The sequence below is a fragment of the Apis cerana genome, linkage group LG2 (genome assembly GCF_029169275.1).
Source record: "Apis cerana isolate GH-2021 linkage group LG2, AcerK_1.0, whole genome shotgun sequence".
Classification (NCBI taxonomy): domain Eukaryota; kingdom Metazoa; phylum Arthropoda; class Insecta; order Hymenoptera; family Apidae; genus Apis; species Apis cerana.
In genome coordinates, this window is record NC_083853.1 from 15,321,981 (window position 1) to 15,343,743 (window position 21,763).

Genomic DNA, 21,763 nt, shown 5'->3' on the forward strand with positions numbered 1-21,763 from the left:
AAAATTGAGTTTTAAATAACATATTTATTCACACAAAAGTAATTTGCTGTAACATATAAATTGTCAACAAATCTATATTAGATTAAATCTTACATCAATATGAAATATATTTTATATAAGAGAGAACACTATATACATTACATTACACGCGCGCGCGCACACACACACATATACACATAGTATGTATAAATAACCATAATTACAAAATAAAGGCATATATTTTGAATATAGATTTATTTGCAAACAATTTTTTTCAAAATAACAACGGTAATTATAAGTTTAACTTTATTAATTATATATATTCTAAAAGTTTAAAGTAGTTAAAATAGTTTTTTTGTTAAAATAATGAAAAAAATCATTTTCTAATTTTCATATTGATTAATTAAAATATGACATGAAATAATATCACTAATACCACTTCTCATGTGTTTGCATAATACACTTTTATAACAATATATATATGTACATTAAATATACATCAATGTTCATAACTTTCTTTAAACTTATCACACACATTCACTTTGTAACAAATGATACTTTTTATGTTAATCTTATTTGAAATTCTGAGATAATTATATCAAGATTTTAATTCTATTTGTCTTTTTTCTATGATCATAAATTTTATATATTTTTTTTAAAAGTATTTATAACATTGATACTTTGAGTAAAATTTTAATAGCGATAATTCGATATTTTTATTTTTGATATTTTAATATTAATTTTATTAATTTTTATAATTGTAAGTAAGCAGCTAACAATATTTTAAAATATGTTTTTAAATTAAAAGAGGATAAGAATATAAAGTTATTTCGAAACATGTAGATTTTTATGTAATTTTTTATTTGTACGTTATTAAATATTCGATGATTTTTAAATTATGTCATTATATCACGTATTTTTTATTTGTTTGTAATATCTGCATAAAATATTATTTATCTGAAAACAAAAACAACTTTTGTGATAAAATATTTATTATATATTTTTATTTTATCTTAAATACTCACATATATTTGTCTGAGCAAAACACATTTACAGATTATTTCCTGTGAGTTTATAATCATAAATTAAAGTATCAATTTTGCAATATTGCAATACAAAATTGTTGAATATCATTATTTGTAATGCCTCTAATTGCTTCTTGGATGGATAAATAATTCATTTTATTTGCAAAGATGGACAATTTCTAATCGAGTTGTTTATGAATGTTCTGGACAACGCGTATGTTGAATACGTGGAACATTTTTTATAGGATTTGTTGTTTCACAAACATGTACAACTATGCCAGGTTGTCCTGAACCCCCAGGATGTAATTCGTGACTACCTCCTATAAAAATTAAAATTATTTATGTAGTTGATATACATATATAAATATACGTAAAGAAGAAACATATATTAAATTATTCAAATAATATAAAATTCAAAAACCTGCAGATAAATTTGCTATAGCTGCTAATAAGTCATGATTAACTAAAGGTTCATTTTCCTCTCTGGGCTCCCATCCAATAGGTGGTGAAGCAGGTGGTGAAATTAGGAACTGTTTAGTAAGTGCTGGTGGTTGAAGATGTTGATCTTCTACATCTATAAAATATATTATTTTTATAATCTATTAAATTGCTTTTATAATATAAGTCATTAATATACAAACCTATTGGAGTAACAGGTTGTGCAAAATAACAATTGATATTAGTTTCACCAAAATGAGTTTGGTGCAATTGTATCCTAGCATTTGCTGCTGCATTTGGAGAACTATAATTCACTCTCATTCTTCTAAAGGATCTAAAATATTGAAATGTAGCATCTTTCCCAAATTGCTTGAAAAGATCCTGTATTTCATGCTATAAATATAAAACAAATATTTATCAAAATGTATGTTTATTATATTGAATTTTATTATAAATTTTTATTACCTTTAATTCATCACTTTTAAAAACTCTGGGATCTACGTTAGTTACAATGACTGATGTTGGTAAATCTTCATCACGTACTAAATCTTCAATAGATCTTGTATCAGAACGACTTTTTTCTATGTCAAATTCTAATTCTAATTGTTGATAATTAGGATGTAAATTTGGTAATCCATCAACTTCATTTATAATTATATTTTCTGATTCTTCTAGTTCTTCATCTTCCACTACATCAGAACCATGTTTTTTCTCCATATTTATTTGATGCTATATACAAAAAATATTACACATTAATATGTATATTAAATTAATATTTTTAATATAAAAATTAACTTGAAAATATCAATTATAAGAAAATATGAATAATTTAAATAATTTATTTTTTTGTAAATATTTTAGTTGAGAATTTTATTATGAATATGATTTTGTATATCAAATTATAATATAAATTAAATATATATCATTTTTTTTATAATTATTTCCATATTTATTAATTATTCTTAACTTATTAATAAAATTTATTAATAAAATTAATAAAATTAATAAAATAGTTATTATCTCTCAAATAAAAGTTCATAATATTAATAAAACTCATGGTATGATATTTGATTTTTTCAAATATTAAACTTCGTTTATTCAATCACTCGTGAACTAAAAATAATAAGAATGTATATATTTCGAAATTGTATATTTTTTATGAATTATGAATTTATTTGCAATTTATATTACTATTAACAACAAATTATTATATCAACATAATGTCTAAAAGACAAAGTAATTAATCAATTGACAGAATAGGTAATACTTACTTATTTTCTTTGATTAAATCGAATATATGTCTTCTTAATATTTATCTTCTTATTAGAGTGAGAATAAATTATTTACTTATTAGTTTATTTATTTTTTTTTATTTCATTTAGATATAAAAATCTTTCATTGTATTAATGTTGTTATTAATCATTTATACAACTTTCGATATGTTACATATTGTATTCGTTACTTTATTATTATCGTAATGTAATCTTTTATAATCGTAGACTAAGAACTAAACTAGAAAGATAAGCAAATTAATGTAGATAAACTTTTTTCAATAAAATCACTTATTATTGCTGTATTATTTATTACACGCAATAAATAAAAACGAATAAAAATCTATATTATTTGAAATATTTGCTTTTTTAAATTATAAAATTTAAAAACAGTATTTGTTTTCACTAGAATAAAAATGATTTGAAAATTCGTCTTATATCAATCTTCTTATCGAGTTACCTTTCTATATATTTATATAAAATATATAACTATTTATGCATGCATACATGCATTATATATACATATTTATGTATTTGTACTTATGTATATCATATAGTCGTAAATAACAGTGAGCAACAAATAACAATGTCGACGATGGAAGGTTCACTTAGCAAATGGACAAATGTTGTAAATGGGTGGCAATACCGCTGGTTTGTTTTAGACGATAATGCTGGTCTTTTATCATATTATACAGTAAGAATTTTTGAATATTATAATTTTTGTTCTTGAATATTCACTTTTGTTAATTAATAGGTTACATTCTATTTTCTTTTAAAATATTTATGTGATATTTAATTTAAAATTATAATTTAATATAAATTATTATATTTATCAAATTTTTTTAGATTTATTTACCAATTATTTATAAAAGATTATTTATAGTTTTTTAAATATCTAATTGTCAATTGATTTCTAAATATCTTGTTCTCATTATACTTAATAAAATATTCAATTCAATCAAATCAATATTAAATGATAAAAATAAATCAAATTTAAAAAAATTATTATTAATATAAATATTTTTTTGCTTTCTACTCATTATAATTCAATTATTAATAATTCATATTTTAATAAAAAAAATCTAATTATTAATATTTTCATTATATTGTTTTAAAAAATATAAATATTTTAATAATAAATATTAATAATATTTGCTCTAAAATTTCTATTAATATTATATTTCGAATATACTAATTTCTTTATTATTTTTTAATTGTATTTTAGAGTAAAGAAAAAATGATGAGAGGAGCCCGCAGAGGATGTGTACGTTTAAGAGGTGCTATTATAGGTATTGATGATGAAGATGATAGCACATTTACAATTACTACATCATCATATAAAGATGATCCAAAAACATTTCATTTTCAAACAAGAAATGCAGAAGAACGTGAACGTTGGATTCGTGCATTAGAAGATACTATATTACGTCATTCGCATGCTGTATGATTATTTAAATGTTATCAATAATAAGAATAAATATATTTTAATGCTTAAAAAAAATTTATATTATTTCAGAGATGGGATCCTAAAAAATCACCACCAAAACAAGATTTTGATCGCAAAGTAGCTGAAGCAGATGCTTATCTTCAATTGTTAATTGATCAAATAAAATTAATTGAAGCAAAGCAAAGATCTATTGCTGTAGAAGATGAAGAAAAGCAACAAAAATATGCAGCAATTTTAACTCAAGCCAATGCAATGCTTAATTCTGTTAAACATACAATTGTCCAGTTACAAATTGCAAAGGTAAATATATAATATGAAACATTTTTATATTTTAATACTTAAAATTTATATATCTAATATAATATATATAATATATTATAACAAGTATAATACTTTTAGAATACAGCTATACCTGTAAATGGAATATATAGAGGACCCACTGATTCAATACATGTTTCATCTTCTTTATCTCATGGTATGTACTTAAATATATTTATAAAATATATTATTTTTTTGAATTGAATTGAAAATATATAATACAATAAATTATAGTTGCTGTCAGAGAACCAGAAGCAACTGTACAGACTGGCATTGAATTAGGTTCTGAATGTGTAGAACTAAGATTACCTACATTGCCAAATGGTAATTTGTTTTTCTTTACTTATACTAAATTAAGAAAAAATATTAAATTATTAATACAATATTTCATAAAAAATAGAATCATAAATTGAATAAATAAATTAAAATTAAGATGTATATTTTTTATTGATTTTTATTTATAAAGCTGTTGTGGATAGAGATCTTCCTGTACCTCAATTTTCTTATTCATCTTCGGATGAAGATGAAGATTATTATGATGCAGCAGATGAAATATCACCTCCTTCTGTAATACAAAATCATATCAGTATGTAAGTATTTATTTTTTATAAAATTCTTAAATTTTTAACCCATTAACGCCCATTTTAAATTTGCAATTATTAGTATTAATAGTATTTGTAATAAAATAGTATTTTTAATAAAATAAAATTTTATTAAAATAGTCTTAAAAATAAAAAAAGTCATATATTTAGAAATAACTCTATTATGCGTTTTTAAAAACTTTTTAAAAAAACCAATATATTTTCTCGAATATAATGTTTTTTTTATAAACATAATTTGATTTCATTAAATAGATTGTGCAACTACATTTAAAAGCATTCTTTAAACAATTAGTATCAATTACTGCATTAATTTGTAACATTGCATTATTTATAATAAAATAAATGGATTTATCAATAATGATTTCAACAAAATTGATTTGAAATTTTATTTAAAATTATTAAAAATTTTTTAAAATTATACATATATAAGTTATATATATGTATAATATATAATATTTTATATATATATTATATATCTTATGTATATATATATATATATATATATATATATATATATACATATATACATGTTAGTAAGTTAAACTTTTGAATGTTTACATTGTCAAAATAACAAATGAAGAAACAATTCAAAATGCAACATCTTGAAATTTCCTCGGCAGATGACAGCACCAGTTAAAATATCGGATGTAGTTCTTTGAGTACAGCGGGCGTTAATGGGTTAATATAAAATTAAAGAAATGCATTTTGCAATAATTAAACGATTCAGTAGAAGACGAGATAGTGAACGTTCGCAATCACACGTGGATGTATTAAATGAAAATCGGAAACAGCCTCCATTACCCCCTACGAAAGGTGATGGATCAGTTGATTATGATGGTAAGAATTAATTCATATGAAATGATATTTTACTTTGTGTAATAATCACATTTAATATATTAAAAATATATATTAAATTAAAATTTCAATGGACAAAAATATGATATTTATCGGATAATTTAAATAATAAGCTAATTACTATAATCTTATTATGACAAAATATTATCATAATTGTGACCAAATATATTATTTTTGAATTTATAATACAAATAGTAATCCATTAATGCTTATTTTATAAATCTAAAATTGTTATATTTATTGATTTTTATTATTATATTGATATATTTAAATTTGCAATTATTAAAAATATACAAATTTTTATTAAAAAGATATATAAATTTAAAAATAATTCTATTATGTATTTATTTTTTATTGTTGAAAAAAGTTTTAAGTTTTATAATAATATAGATGTGTAAACTTTAGAATGAAAATTCTTCTTTGAGAATGATCTTCTTTTTCTTAAAATAATTTTTTTATTAAAAAGTAGATTAAGCGACTGTAATTAAAAATATTTTTTAAATAATTAATATCAATCGCTTATAGTTTATAATATTATATTATTCATAATAAAATAAATAAATATAGAATATCTTTTATCAGTAATGATTTTATAATGACAAAATTGATATTTTAAATTATATTTAAAGCACATATATCAACAATTAACTTTTGAATATTATGCATTGTTAAAGTAACAAAAATAATTCAAAATACTTGAAAATTTCAACAAATGATAATAGCAATTAAAATATTGTATTTCTTTGAATACACTTACACATGGATTGATATTAGTTATTAGTAATTGAAATTAAAAAAAAATGAAAATTACTTTTTCATTATTTGTTTAACTTTAATTAACATTATTATTTAAAAATTATTATTATAAAATTTTGTTACAGCTCTTTATGAAGAAGAAAGTGAAACAGAAAGTAAGAAATCATTTATTATTAATAAGATATATATATTATAAATTATCTACATAAAATGTAATTTTTATTTTTATGTTGCATTTTAGTGGATTCTATGGAATCCCATGGATCTGTTGTAACTCACCTTTTATCTCAAGTAAAAATTGGTATGGATTTAACAAAAGTAGCATTACCTACATTTATCTTAGAGCGCAGGTCACTTCTTGAAATGTATGCAGACTATTTTACTCATCCAGATCAGTTTGTAAGGTATATTTTATATAATAAATATTTAGTAAAAATTTTTTACAAATTTAATGAAACTTTTAATATATTACAATATTTAATATATTACATTTTAGCATAGCAGATATGCCTACTCCTAAAGATAGGATGGTTCAAGTAGTTCGTTGGTATTTATGCAGTTTCCATGCAGGTCGTAAGTCAGGAGTGGCTAAAAAACCATATAATCCAATATTAGGTGAAATTTTTAGATGTTATTGGGACATTTCTAATGATACTATGGATAATTCTAATGATACAAAACTAGTTGTTGGAGGTCCTGTACCTTGGTGCAAAGAAAATCAGCTTTCATTTATTGCTGAACAAGTATCTCATCATCCTCCTAGTAAGTTTTGTTTGTTTATTAGAATCTTTACAAATTCTTTTTATAAGAAATTAATATAACTTTTATTATAGTAAGTGCATTTTATGCTGAGCATTATGCAAAAAAGATTAGTTTTGGAGCACATGTATGGACAAAAAGTAAATTTCTTGGATTAAGTATAGGAGTACATAATGTTGGAAAGGGTTGGGTAAATGTTTTACAACATGGAGAAGAATATGTATTAACTTTTCCAAATGGTTATGGTAGATCTATTCTTACTGTACCATGGATAGAATTAGGAGGAACTGCAACTATTCATTGTACACAAACTGGTTTTCATGCTACTGTAGAATTTTTGACAAAACCTTTCTATGGTGGTAAACGTAATCGTATTACATGTCAAATTACACAACCAGGAGATAAAAAACCATTTGTTGTTATAAATGGAGAATGGAGTGGTTCAATGGAAGCAAAATGGGCTGATGGAGTAAATATAAAAGATAGTTATAAAAAATATTGATCTTTTATTTTATCTCATTTTGTTTCATAAATTCAATCTTTGCAGAGAACTGAAATATTTGCAGATGTTAAAGAACTTCATACTCAAAGAAAACTAGTGAAACCAATCTGTGAACAAGAAGAACATGAATCCCGGAAAGTTTGGCGAGATGTAACTGTTGGATTAAAAATTAACGATATGGAAAAAGCAACAGCAGCTAAGTGTACAATTGAACAAAAACAACGTGATGAAGCACGTATTAGAAAAGAAAATAACATTAATTGGCAAACTAAGGTACATTTTTTTTTCAAATTATATATATATATATGTATATATATATATATATATATATATATATATTTTTTTTTTTTTTCTTATCTTAAATAATTACATAAGATTTTATTTGTCGACAGTTATTCAAAGAAACCAAAGATGGTTGGGTTTATATACAACCTCTTGCAGATAGATTATATTTTTGTTCCAATCAAATTGCTACAGCATAGACCTGCATTATGATTTACTGCGATTTTAAATATTGCACAGCACTAGAAATTTAAGGCCTAATACATATGATAATATATATGATTAATATTCATCATTTTTAAATTTAATGACCTTGTTATAGAGAAGAAAACTAAAAGGGTATTATAAATTTCTCTTTAAAAATTTTTTTTTTTATAAGCCTGATTAAGTACAATAGCAAATATTAAAATGCTATACAATATTAATATTTCATTAAAGGTATGTAGATATTTTCATAGCAGGCAAATTATTTTTTATAATATATCAACCATCGACAGCTATTCCATTAAAAAAAAGATATTCGCATAGTATTATACTATGTATTATATGTCAACATAAACATATAAGCTTATGTATTGTTAAAAAAATATATATAGCTATAAAAATAATATTCCTGATGATGATTTACAGTTTCCGTTAACAAAAATTGAAAAACAATATAATACAATATAAATAAGAAAATTTAATTAAATAATGATAAAGTAAATGCTATTTCTGATAGTATTTTTCATAGTATATTTTTTCTAGATATCATCAATGATTGAATTATATAAAGACTTTTTTTTATTACATAATAATTATATATATATTTGAATATTTAGTTTCGAATATTTTTAAATAATCATTTTATAATATATAAAACTAATTAATAAATATAAAAATTGGATAATTGTATTCATAATTGTAAAAATAATATACAATGTAGATTTTTTTTATATTTATGTACATAATTGTTTATTTTTAATTTTCATTGAATATAAATTCATAGCATTTACGTACTGTAAATATTTATAAATATTTTTCATATTTTTTTTAATTTTATTTTATTTTTTTTAATTAACCACAGAGTATTAATATTAGAATATCTCAAAGAGATTAATTTTATTTAATTAAATTATTATATTTAAATATTTATATTAATATAAATAAAATCATAATTTATAATTCTAATTTTTAATTTTGCTAATCACAATTAGCAAATATATGAATGAATATATGAATCAACATTGTAAAATATTCCTATTCAATATAACATGTAATATACAAATAAATATGTAATTTTTGATAAAATAAAGCTTTATTCATGCATCAAAATAATACATGCATATTCAGTATAAAATTTTTTACATAAAAATGAATTAAAAATATACAAAGATTATACAAATATTAGAATTTTCAATACTCTAAAAATATAAAAAATATGATTAATTATTGTTTATAGAATTTTCTAAATATATATGTCCAATATAGCAATCAATAGCAACTCTATGAAGTTGTGGAAATCGTTTTGTTGATGTTAATAAATGTTTCAAACCTGCTTTTATTACTAAAAAACTTACTTCACAATATGATTTATTTATAGAATTAGAAATATTTTTCTTTGTTTCATATTTATATAATACTTTTACAACTGATATTTTTTGCAAACTTATAACATTATTATATAAAATTTCCTTAGGTTCAATCATTAAATTTAAGTGCCAATCCATTGGTTTTAAAATAAGAGAATGAGTTTCTTTTCCCATAAAACATTGCAAAATTATTTCTTCACCAAAAATACCAGTCATTGAAGTTTTAATAGCAAGCAAAAAATCATTAAAAGGATCTGTTGCATTTTTTATTTCTGAATTATTTAATAAATTATAATCCACAGCACAACTCCATAATTTAAATGAAGTATCGGTATGAATTTTTCCTATATATTGTAAACATCTATTACAAATCACAGCATTTTCTTTTATTTTTAAATGATGATTAAACAAACTTGTATGAATGATAAAAAATAATGATCCATAAAAGATATCAGATTGTAATGGAATTAAATTATGTATGATATTTTTATGATTATGTTTACAACAAAACCATTCATCTGGATCATAATTCATATTTGGTACAGGCAAAATTCTTTTAATATGTATATCTTTAGAAAGAATATTTTTGCAGCAACTACACATTATATTACACTTGTTTGCATTAATTAATTCAATATTTTTTACAGAATTTTTCAAAGAATTGTTATTTATTGTTGAATTAGTAATTACTTGTGTTTTAGAAGATCCAAGAATAGGATCAGGTACAATTTGAGCTCGAAAACAAATCCAATTCTTTGTTATGTTTAAAGTTGATAATGAATCTGGTATTAATTTTACAAATTTTGTTAAAAAAGTTACTGTATTATTTTCTATTGTTATTTCTATACTTTCTTTTGAAAGTTTTATTTTAATTTCTGTTAAATTTACTTTTTTACTTAAATGAATAAAAGCATTACATACTTGAAGTCTGGGTCTTAATTCTAATGTTATGGATTTTATCATTTTGAAAAAATATTAATTTAAAAAAATTAAATTATTTTTTATGATAAATATAATTAATTTCTTTTTCACATTGTTTTAAATTTAATCCAATATATGAATTGATTTATTACATTTTTATATATTTTAAATACTTTTATATACTAATATACTTTATATACTTTATTACAACTTTATATACTTTATATATATATATATATATAATTCTCTTCTCTTTAATACTAAAAAAATAAATTAAAAAATCATATTTTATAATCAAAAATAAATTTTTATTTTGATTCATGTAATTTATATAAATTGAAATATAAAAAATTTGAATAAATTTACCTTAAAAATATTTGATGATGAATCTTTCCAATGTACTGGTATTATTAATATTATTAAGTTAAATAAAATTTTCAAATTTTTTCTTTTTTTTATCTGAAAATAAATATTTATAAATTAATACTAATAAAATATCATTATTTAATAAATTAATATAATTATTATATACACATTATATAAAAATTTATAGATTTTGCACAATTTACTAAATTATTAATTTATTTACCAGAGGAAAATCTATGATTATGATTATGATTATTTATCAGAATTCGATTTAATATTTTTAGATATTCTAAACAAATAAATAAATAATTATAATTTGTAATGTAACATAATTTTACTTTATACATCACATATCAATTATTATACGTTTTTTAATAATTAATAAATCGAATAATACATTATCATTGAAATATTGTTAATTATATACTGTTTTATATAGGAAAAATAGTATCACAGATAAGATGTAAAATAGACCTAACTTTCACTATATTTTTTGTCTCTTGTCTTGTGTCTTGAGAAAATGAAATCTCTAAAATTCATTATCATTTTAATATCATTTTCAATATTATCGAGCAGTTTAAAATAAAATAGCAATATTGATAATAGCTGAAATTGAAATTAAATTTCAATATAAATTACAAATAAGAAATAAAATAAATATTTTGTAAGAGTATATAAAATATTGCATTTTATATATAATTATATTTATATAAACTTATATAATTATGAAAAAATTTATAATTATCTAAATATATTATAAAATTAAAAATATATTTGTTATATTAAAGATTAAAACATATTAGTTTTAAAAAAGAAATGATGAACATGAATATTCAATTAATATCATCTGTCATCCCGCACCAAAAATAAGAAAAATAATTAGTAATAAAAAGAATAAAGATAGGTTAAAAATTAAAAAATCAACGACAACTTCAAAATATTACAAATAAAACATATGTATATAAAGAAAACAAATAATGAGAGAAAGATAAAGATAACATAAAAAATAATTATTTTCATTGATATTTCTTGAATATCAAAAATATGTTTTGAAAAACAATTAAAAAATAATATTAATTTCCAATTCTTATTTTATTTTATTCTGTCTTTGAAGAAATTTTTTTATTCATTTATATTTAAGAGATAGCACTAACAATTAATTCCTATCCTATCTCTCTTTTCCACACTATTTGCTCTACATATTTATATATATTTTATCTACGGCACTCTGGAAATGGCGCTAAATTTCCAATTTTTAATAATATCTCTTCCACTATTTGTTTTCTTTACTTTTAATTTATTACAACCGTAGCAAAATTTCGCGTGTCATCTTTTATTTAATTATATTTTTTTGAAAAAATGAAACGAAAATTTGGCCAAAAGTTTTTGTTTCAGAATTTTTAGAAAAATTTTATATACTAATTTTATATTGTATTATATTTTTCTGATACAAATTGATTAAAAATTTCGATAATATTAAGAAAATATAATTCAATAAAGATAAAAAAACATGCGAAATTTTTTCAAGAAAAAAGATTTATATATTTATGTAAAATACTGTGAAATAGTTTTGCATATTTATCTGTAATAGCTGCCATTTTTTTGATATTTTTAATTTTTTTGAATTTTAGTTTTTTCACAATTTAATTCTAGAATTAATTAGGTTACATACTTACTTATTAAAATGCCATTGAAATTGATATATCTCGATATTTTTTACAAAAAAATATTGATCAAGTAAATTATGTAAATCGAAAAATTGTTAGTGTAGAAGAATATAATTATCTCTAAAAAAGATAATAAAGAGATTATGTTATATGTGATTTCTTTGTATTGTGATTTATTTGTATTATAAGATTTATTTTATTTTTCAAGAAATTCGTATAATATTTCATATAATATATCTGTTTACTATTAATGGCAGTTAAAAGATTTATGAATTTATCTAATATATTTTTTTAAAAACTGTTAATTTTTTATAATTGAATCGAATTTAATATCTGTATTCACAGACAAATTTTTATATCTCTTCTATTATATCACTTTTATATTTAAATTATGATAAAGTCATTAATTTTTCTTTTTAAAAATATATATTATTATATAATAGCTAATTAATCAAAAATGATCATTTAAAAATATTTTATATTAATTATAGTATTTCTTAATAATAATTATCATTAAAAAAATTCAAAAAATTTCATTAACTTGAAACTTTCTTTCTTATTACTGTTTCAGCAAATAATCTTAGATAATTGATTTTATAAATTTTTATTATTTTAAAAAATTAAATTATTTATTTGATCTGCTATATTATTTATATATATTTATATTATATTATGCTATATTATTATATATATTTATATATTTATATAATTCCTGATAGAATTCCATTATAATCAGATTGTTATTTCGTTCTTAATAATTTGTGAATGACATGAAAAGTAGTGGAGCTCTAGAATTCAAGAAATTTGGATCATAAAAATAGAAATATTTTATTATAAAATAATTTTTTATATTTTGGTATATATAATAGTGCCAATGCGATAGTGCCTCTGTCGGAAAAAATTTTAATTATAAAATAACCTAACGAAATTTATAAACAAGTATAAACATTGAAATATGATTATTTTTTCAAAATATTTATGTAATAGAATATGGCAAAAATTAACCTTTATAAAAATATTAGGTATTTCTTTATTACTATATTTTTATTCTTTTATTTATTAATTTGTTATTAATATTGTATTATTATTTTCAGATAAAGAATTTAAAGTTTTCTCAACTTTGAAACAAGAAAAAACTCAATTAGAAGATAATAATAATTCTGAAATGGAAAATAATAAGTTAAATGATTCTCTGTCTTTTGTAAATTATAGATTTATTTATCCAGAATTTTTACCAGATCCTAATCCATTATATCGTAACAATATAAGAGAAAAATTAGAACGTATGGACATGTTGAATAGAAGATCAGTTTTGAATATTCCTGAATTTTATGTTGGTTCAGTATTAGCAGTAACTTATTCTGACTTACATGCAAATGAAAAAATAAATAAATTTGTTGGTATATGTATATTAAGGAAAGGTAGTGGATTAAGATCTTCATTTCTTTTAAGAAATGTTGTTAATGGAGAAGGTGTAGAAGTATCCTATGATTTATATGATCCAGCTATTCAAAAAATTGATTGTTTGAAGTAAATATAATTATTACATTATATTATAAATTAATTAAATATAATTAAAATGTAATTTATTATAAATTTTTTTTATTTATAGATTAGAAAAAAGATTAGATGATGAATTACTTTATCTTAGAGATGCACCATTAGAATATAGTACTTTTCCTTTTGATATGGAAATGGAATCAACATTTTCAAAATCTGTTCCAATTAATAAAATTAAAATTCCTCTTAATCCATTACCTTGGTCAGAGAAATGGGAACGTAAAAATTTAAAAGGAGTTAGAGACTTGATTGTTAATGAAAAACGCAGAAAAAAAGCAGAAGCACAATCTAAACCATGGGAGAAATATGATTTGATGAAAACCTATAGGTGAAATTTGATATTAGCAATAAGTAATTATTTATTATTTTGAAAAAAAATATAAATATGTATTTTTATGTTTTAATAGGGAGACTATTCCAGAAGAAGAACAACTTGAAATATTTTCAGATGTACATACAGAACTTCGTCACTTGGAAGTACAGAAGAATATTATAAAACGCAAATATATGTTAAAAAGACAAAAATAAATCTTTTTAATTATGAATAAAAATTATGAATAATATTTTTTCCAATTAAATATTATCTGTATATTAAAAAATGATATAATGTACATATTTTTCTTACATGATTTCTAATTATTTTGTAAAAATATAGATATACATATATAATTTATAAATACGTATTGCCCATTTTCTTATAATAATTCATTTGGATATGTTTTAAACTGAGAGTTCTAAAAAAAATTATTAATAATACATTTTTTTGTTTTATTAGGAAGTGAAAAATATACAATAGAAATTATAAAATTTGAAATGACTACACATCATCTTCGAACATTTTTATCTGATGTATAAGGAAACAATTATTTTTTGCATATTATTCGAATTAATTGAGAAAAGATAAATATACAAACGTAAAATTAGCTAGTTAACAATGCTACATTGATTTCTTTAACCATTTTAATACGATATAACATTTTTATGAGATGTTCTTTAGCCAGTGGAGACGTTGAATACCATACTGGACTATCCGGTACACAACTTCTTTCTGGCAGTAAATAGAATACATCATTCCGTGTTTTAACACTCTCTGGACTAAAATAATACAATTGAATTAATATAATTATTATATTTATTTGAAATTTCCTTTTATAAAATAAAAATAAATAAACGTACCATTTAGACAAGTAAAATTCATATAATTTAACTGGACACCTTAATGGATTTTCTTCATTTTCTTGTTGTTCATATACTTTTTTTTTACGTGAATTATTTCCTATAAAAAATATCATTTTATTATTTTTTTAAATATAGAAATTATTTAATACTTACCTAATGCTGATTGTGGTGGATAAAAACGAAGAAGAACATTTCTAGATCCTGGAACTTTTCCTGTTGTAGCAGGTTGTGCAGCAGGATTACGTTTCCAATGTTTCATAATGTGAGAAAATGATAATTGCATATGTTCTTCTACTGTCTGAATAATATTAAATTTTAATCATTTTAATATATAAATGTTATAAATATAATAAATTAAAATAATATATACATACTACAAGATTAAAATGTTTAGTGTTAAAAAACATTAAAGTACTTAAAAGAACATGAGGGGAATGAGCACCTAATTGCTTACATTCCCATAAATGTTCTTCTTCGACCCTTGTAACAATGTATTCTACAAAAAATTTTATTAATAATATAATATAATTTTAATTAATTTTAAAAACAAAAAATAACTTACGTGCATCATTATAAAGAACAGAAAACTTTTTTGCAACTTCGTTTAAACAATCTGTAAATCTTTCATAATATGAATCCGTAAAAATATTGTCTATTCTGTTATTTTCAAATAAATACTGTTGAATTCCTATAATATAAAACAATTTTAAATAATTAAAAATTTCTTTCGATTAATAAGAATAATAATATAATTGCTTATTTTACCTAAACAAAGATAATATATTGTATCTGGAGCATATTCTGCTCCATTTGGTTTTCTAACTTCTTTCACAAAAAGACATAATGAATAATTTAATTCATCAGCTGTGAGTTGCAAAAGATCTGTTTTAAATAACTTCATTTTTCTCATTGGTGTACTTTGTTTTTCTAATTCAGTATTTTTTGCTACTACCTATTTTAAAGAGAATAAATAATTTTTAATCGCAATTTTTAATTAAAATTGAAATTAAATATATATTTAAATTACCCATTGTCTCCAAGCATTTACTCCGAACGTATATTTGAGTGCCATATTAGCATCTGGTTTTTCTATGGGTTCTATAATTCTTGGTTGAGGTGGAGGTTGAGGTTCAGGAGGTGGCATCAAAGGCATATCATTTGTACTAGATACACGTCTTCCTCGTTTATTCGGCGTAGATCGCGGTTTATATGGAACCATTCGTTTTCTTCCTCGAGTAGCAACAATGAGTCGTTCTGATTGAACTAAATGTTAAATAAATTCTTAATTATTATTTATTTTTCTATTGTTATTTTTTTTCTTTATATTGTTTACTTTCATTACCATCACTTTCTATAGTTGCATCAGATTGTGTCTGTGCTTGTGTAGCAGTGATAGTGTTTGGAGTTAAAGCAGCTTCTAAATCAACAGCTGGTTCATCCAATTCTCCAGTTGCCATTTTTAAAGCCATTTGTAACATATCATCACCAAATGTATTACTAGAATCAACAGCTTCTGGACTAAAACCTCCACTATGTGAATGATCTCGATCACCAGTATCTTCATCTCTATAAAAATAAAAAAAAAAAAAAAAAAGAAAAGCAGAAAAAAAATTTAATAAAAAATTTTAATATTAAAATTACCTATCATCTGTAGAATCTGAATCAGTCTCATTAGTTTTTTTTTCTGTTGCAACCATTTCTGCCATCATAAGAAGTTCAGCTTCAAAAGGATCTGCTGGTATTTTTTCTTGTATTCTTTTGATTTCTTTAAATATTCCCTTAGCACTATTTCTTGTTGTGGGTATAAAAATAGGAACAGGAATCGGTAATGGAAAAGGTAATGGAATTGGAAAAGGCATAGTATACATATGCATTGGAAATGGAACATAAATTGGAACCGGTATCGGTACAACTGCCTGTTGAATTCCATCCGTTTGTGTAGATTTTGTACAAGGATGTGGACGTACTGAAACTCCTTTTGTGTGCATTACAGGTTTACACTGAGTTGTTTTATTATGAATTTGGATTGGACTTGGTGGTCTTGTTATAATATGCTGCTTATAAATTACTTGTGGTGTCTGATTTTGACTAATAGCAACAGAAGGTACTAACATATTATTTACATTATTTTGTTGGGAAGTTGGACTGGATTGACCATTTCCAATTGTAGCTAAACTTGTAACTGAAGAAATTACTGGCATATTCTTTTTATTTTGTATGTCATTAACTTTTTGATTATTAGAATTTGTGCTTCTTTGAGGTAATGTTCTTTTAGGCATACCGGTAGGTACAGGATCGTCGCCTGTCGGTATTGTAATTGGAGATTTAGTATATTGAGCTTGAAAATTCATTACACAATGATATGAACAAAAATTTCGAATCGTCGCATCTGACATTGTTAAATGATATTGTGCTTGGGAAAATTCTTTGCAAAAGTCACAATTGATTCGTTTTGCAGAAACTGCATTAATAGAAACCTATATAAAATTAAAGATAAATATAATTAATTTTATACATTATATGATATAAAAAATATATATATTTATTTTATATACCTGATATAATGTTAAACAATTTAAACTGCACATCATCATTACTTGTCCTGTTTTTAATTCTTTTTTGATCATATCAAAATTATATTTTTTTACTTTACACCAATTACATGGAACAATTTTCCTATTAGTAATAATAAATATATTTAAACAAGTTTTAGAACAAAACATATGAGCCTCATTCTCATAAAAAACAACAGAACTTTTTTTATTAGGTAATTCAAAAAATTTTTTGCACGTAGAACATTGATCAGGATCAACCTTTTTTACAAATTTGAATGCTGCAAAACATGGTTCACTACATATAGCTACTGGATCAGATCTATCTATTTGAACTTCACAATGAACAATTTTTTCCTGTTATAAAAAATATAATTGTTTTTTAGAGAGTTTCTATTGGACATGTATTAAAAATATAAATATAAAAAGAAAATGATTTCTTACTTCTTGACAAACACTGCAACATTTTTTTTCCATATTTGGAGGTTCAATAGAACTCATTTTTGAATATTTTTCCATACAATCTTGTGTACAAAAATCTTTAAATTGGCCTTTATCACCAACTGGTGCAAGAAAACCTTCTGTACTAGAGCTTATATCTTTTTGACAATAACTGCATACTTTTAAGCCTTTTTTGAATTCTTCCAAACATGTGGAACAACAAAATTGTCTAACATCATAACCAAATCGTACACAATACTTTCCTAAACTAACTGCTTGGACTGATCCATTACAATTTCTACAATAACTTCCATATTTTGTTTGAAATTTGCCTAGACATTCCTCATTACAAAACTCCATTGTTTCCCAAGAAAGATTACGTTCATCATTAGGTTCAACAATTAACAAACAGTTTGCACAACGTTTCTCTCTCTTAGAATTAACTCCATCACTGGGTATATCTGTTGCTCTATTGTTAGCAATTTTAAATAAAGCTTTGCAAGTTTTTGAACACACGTTATAAGTATCAAAACCAATTTTTACTTTAATTTTACATGATCTTTCTTCATTACATTGTTTACAAATTTCTTTAGCTGTTATTTCTTCAATTTCAGAATTTTTTGATTCCTCATCAATATTAATCACATCTGTAGAGATAGCTGTAATTTTATTAATTGATTCTTTCTCTGTCCTAATATTTTTTGTATCTGTTATAACACATTCATTTGCAACATTTGGATCTTTTAAATTTTGTTGCAAATTTTTATTTGTATCAATATTTAATTCATTATTTTCACATATTTGTTTATCTTCACTATGTTCGTGGTTACTTTTATGTAAAGATTCTTTATTATTAGAATTTGATTTTTCTGTTTGTTCAGGAATTATAACTTTCATGCTATCTGGAATAATACATAATTCATCATCTTGTCCTGGTAAGACATTAGATTGTTCTTCTTCAGTATCCATTGATATGTCATTAACAGGTTTTTTTGTTTGATCATTACATTTTTCAGTTGAATCTTCAATTTCTGTATTTAAATTTTCATTATGTTCTGATTGAACTGTAGTTTCATTGTTATTTTTAATAACATTTTGAGAATGTAAAATATCAATAGTACTATCTTTATTTTCTTCATTGTTATCATTTTTATTAGTACTACAATTACTATCTCCATTATTTACAACATCTTGCAAATTATCAGTTTGATTACACAATTTAGAAAAATCTATATTAGTTTCATTCAGATCATCAGTTTCCATGGATTCAATATTTTCTGTGATAAGATTATCTCCACCAAAAGGATCTTCAGCATCTATAGATTGGTTTTCAATTTGTGCATCTCCATGTTTTTCTTGAGAAAATTGTACAAATTCTGTATTTTCTGGTTCTATAATATTCTTTTCTGTTATATTTTTATCACAATCTTCTAATATCTCTTTTGAATCAGTCTTTTTATTATCTGAATTATTTTTTTCATTAAGAGATTGTTTTTCTGTTTGTGAATTTTCTAAAACATTATCATTAATTTCTTTTTCTGTTAAATTTAAATCACTTGTATCTACATTGATGCTCTCTAAACTTTCTGTTTCTTCTGATATATCTTCTAAACATTTTTGAGATTCTACACATTCTACTATATTAACATTGTCTGATAATTTTTTTTCTTCATTTTTATCAATAACATTAGATGTCATTAATTGCATTTCTGAATTTTTTTCCTGTGAAACATTTTTTGTGATATTTTTATATAAACTTGATGACTGTATATCATGGCAAACTGTAACTATAATATTTGTCTTATTTTTGTCTTGCAAACCATCTTGTAAATTTAATTTATTTGTTTGTAAGTTACCTTCTTCAAAAACATTTTCTTCACATGATTCATTAGTTGATAAATCAATATTTTTTAAATTTTCATCAAATAATTTTTTTTGATTTACATCTTCTAAGCTTATTTTCTCATTATTTTCACTTATATCAGTGATCTTTTGTTTCTGTTTTGAAATTGATGATTTTTGTACTTCATCCGCATTAATATTTATTGTTTTATTTAATTCAATTATATCTTCAGTTTTATTTTCATTTTCTACATGACAATCTTTTTGAGTTGGATGACTTGATAATTCCATATTAATATTAGAATCCATGCTCATTTATATGATTAACTATATAAAATAATAATATCATGTGAATATTATATAATATATACATAAATGAAAAAAATATTAAAATTCAATTAAATTCTTAAAATATATTTTTTAAATAAATTAAAATATAAAATAAATTTTTAGTAAAAGGGAAAGAAAATTAAATATGATGAATAAAAAATCGTAAGAAATCAAATATCTTATTCATTTAATATAAATACATAAATAATATAAATTCATTTCAAATTATGTTACAAACATAAATAGAATTTTATAAACATAAATCAGATAAATTAATAATATATTATATAATAAAAAGAAATAATAAAATATTTTCCAAAAAGAATTAAAATTGCATTTTTTCTGAAAGCATATAATAAATAATAGTAATAATAAAAAATTGAGGTTATTATAAAAAGTAGCTTCATTTCGCCATGTTGTATTTTATATTTGTGATTTAATCAAGTATGACAGTAGAGGCAATAAAACATAAATAAAAATAGATAAGAAAAATTATATTTACATTTCAAAACAATTAATTATAACATTTTCTGAATAACAAAATAAATGATTGTAGTTTAATACTTCAAATTAAAATACTATATACAATTCAAAATTGTATATCAATTAAAATTATAATATTCTATTTAAAAATATATAATATTTTTAGTTATTAGATTTAAATATTAAAAAGCATATATCACCTTTTTTTCTCAATGCTAAATAGCACTTCGTCTCAATTAGTTAAAAATATAAATCCGTATTCATTGTCGAAACACAACAACCGTGGCGGTAATCCGTCTACATACACTACCAACATATGATTATAATTTTATTTGGACTAAACTAAATAAAGCTTCGTTTTCATAATTACGTTATATTAATGTTTTGTTTTTCATTTCATATAAATATGTTACAGAATATTTTTAAATAAAAATAAAACATTATATCAATATAACAACTATTAACACAATATGGTTAAAATGATTTTCAATATATTTTATAATTAAAAATAATAATTGTACATATAGTATTTGTTGAAAATATGCTATGTATCGATTTATAAATATATATATATATATATGTATGTGTTTAGAAAAATTCGTTTTAAATGACAAATT

General features: G+C 21.7%; 5 protein-coding genes across 12 annotated transcripts; 2 read left to right on the plus strand and 3 right to left on the minus strand.

Moving 5' to 3' along the window:
• Positions 1 to 4: 4 nt before the first annotated feature.
• On the minus strand, positions 5 to 3,238 carry LOC108002733 (protein sarah). 2 transcript variants are annotated; one of them, XR_009828899.1, is made up of 6 exons: positions 2,714 to 2,951; positions 1,908 to 2,171; positions 1,646 to 1,835; positions 1,426 to 1,578; positions 1,005 to 1,324; positions 5 to 936 (listed from the first exon to the last, which is right to left on the minus strand). XR_009828899.1 is itself a non-coding variant. In XM_062071708.1 (5 exons), exons 2-5 carry the CDS (start codon positions 2,157 to 2,159, stop codon positions 1,197 to 1,199), a joined length of 723 nt encoding a protein of 240 aa, XP_061927692.1. In that variant the 5' UTR covers positions 2,160 to 2,171; positions 2,714 to 3,238; the 3' UTR covers positions 5 to 1,196. The 2 variants fall into 2 exon arrangements, 1 of the variants encoding a protein (XP_061927692.1); XM_062071708.1 differs by having other exon boundaries at positions 5 to 1,324; positions 2,714 to 3,238.
• On the plus strand, positions 3,224 to 8,839 carry LOC108002929 (oxysterol-binding protein-related protein 9). Of its 2 annotated transcripts, none has more exons than XM_028669207.2 (13): positions 3,224 to 3,407; positions 3,939 to 4,154; positions 4,230 to 4,460; positions 4,560 to 4,635; positions 4,713 to 4,802; positions 4,945 to 5,068; positions 5,811 to 5,917; positions 6,817 to 6,846; positions 6,933 to 7,095; positions 7,188 to 7,453; positions 7,525 to 7,919; positions 7,998 to 8,225; positions 8,345 to 8,839. In XM_028669207.2, exons 1-13 carry the CDS (start codon positions 3,300 to 3,302, stop codon positions 8,432 to 8,434), a joined length of 2,124 nt encoding a protein of 707 aa, XP_028525008.1. In that variant the 5' UTR covers positions 3,224 to 3,299; the 3' UTR covers positions 8,435 to 8,839. The 2 variants fall into 2 exon arrangements, with proteins under 2 accessions (XP_028525008.1, XP_016920421.2); XM_017064932.3 differs by having other exon boundaries at positions 3,225 to 3,407; positions 5,808 to 5,917.
• On the minus strand, positions 7,117 to 12,775 carry LOC108002930 (uncharacterized). 5 transcript variants are annotated; one of them, XR_009828896.1, is made up of 4 exons: positions 11,316 to 12,693; positions 11,093 to 11,185; positions 7,394 to 7,450; positions 7,117 to 7,279 (listed from the first exon to the last, which is right to left on the minus strand). XR_009828896.1 is itself a non-coding variant. In XM_062071701.1 (4 exons), the coding sequence occupies exon 4, from the start codon at positions 10,766 to 10,768 to the stop codon at positions 9,659 to 9,661; it is 1,110 nt and encodes a 369-aa protein (XP_061927685.1). In that variant the 5' UTR covers positions 10,769 to 10,986; positions 11,093 to 11,185; positions 11,316 to 11,698; positions 12,247 to 12,420; the 3' UTR covers positions 9,510 to 9,658. The 5 variants fall into 5 exon arrangements, 2 of the variants coding, with proteins under 2 accessions (XP_061927685.1, XP_061927684.1); XM_062071701.1 differs by lacking the exons at positions 7,117 to 7,279; positions 7,394 to 7,450 and adding an exon at positions 9,510 to 10,986 and having other exon boundaries at positions 11,316 to 11,698; positions 12,247 to 12,420; XR_009828898.1 differs by lacking the exon at positions 7,394 to 7,450 and having other exon boundaries at positions 11,316 to 12,775.
• Positions 12,776 to 12,936: 161 nt separating this feature from the next.
• Positions 12,937 to 14,921, plus strand: LOC108002901 (large ribosomal subunit protein bL19m). Its single transcript, XM_062071704.1, has 4 exons — positions 12,937 to 13,781; positions 13,854 to 14,289; positions 14,372 to 14,647; positions 14,727 to 14,921. Exons 1-4 carry the CDS (start codon positions 13,715 to 13,717, stop codon positions 14,845 to 14,847), a joined length of 900 nt encoding a protein of 299 aa, XP_061927688.1. The 5' UTR covers positions 12,937 to 13,714; the 3' UTR covers positions 14,848 to 14,921.
• A 142-nt stretch (positions 14,922 to 15,063) lies between these two features.
• On the minus strand, positions 15,064 to 21,495 carry LOC108002900 (zinc finger MYM-type protein 3). Of its 2 annotated transcripts, XM_062071699.1 has the most exons (13): positions 21,347 to 21,495; positions 20,348 to 20,660; positions 18,495 to 20,278; positions 18,054 to 18,407; positions 17,140 to 17,975; positions 16,841 to 17,064; positions 16,526 to 16,761; positions 16,264 to 16,450; positions 16,061 to 16,186; positions 15,873 to 15,994; positions 15,652 to 15,796; positions 15,496 to 15,595; positions 15,064 to 15,414 (listed from the first exon to the last, which is right to left on the minus strand). In XM_062071699.1, exons 2-13 carry the CDS (start codon positions 20,646 to 20,648, stop codon positions 15,240 to 15,242), a joined length of 4,590 nt encoding a protein of 1,529 aa, XP_061927683.1. In that variant the 5' UTR covers positions 20,649 to 20,660; positions 21,347 to 21,495; the 3' UTR covers positions 15,064 to 15,239. The 2 variants fall into 2 exon arrangements, with proteins under 2 accessions (XP_061927683.1, XP_016920371.1); XM_017064882.3 differs by having other exon boundaries at positions 18,495 to 20,660.
• Positions 21,496 to 21,763: the final 268 nt, after the last annotated feature.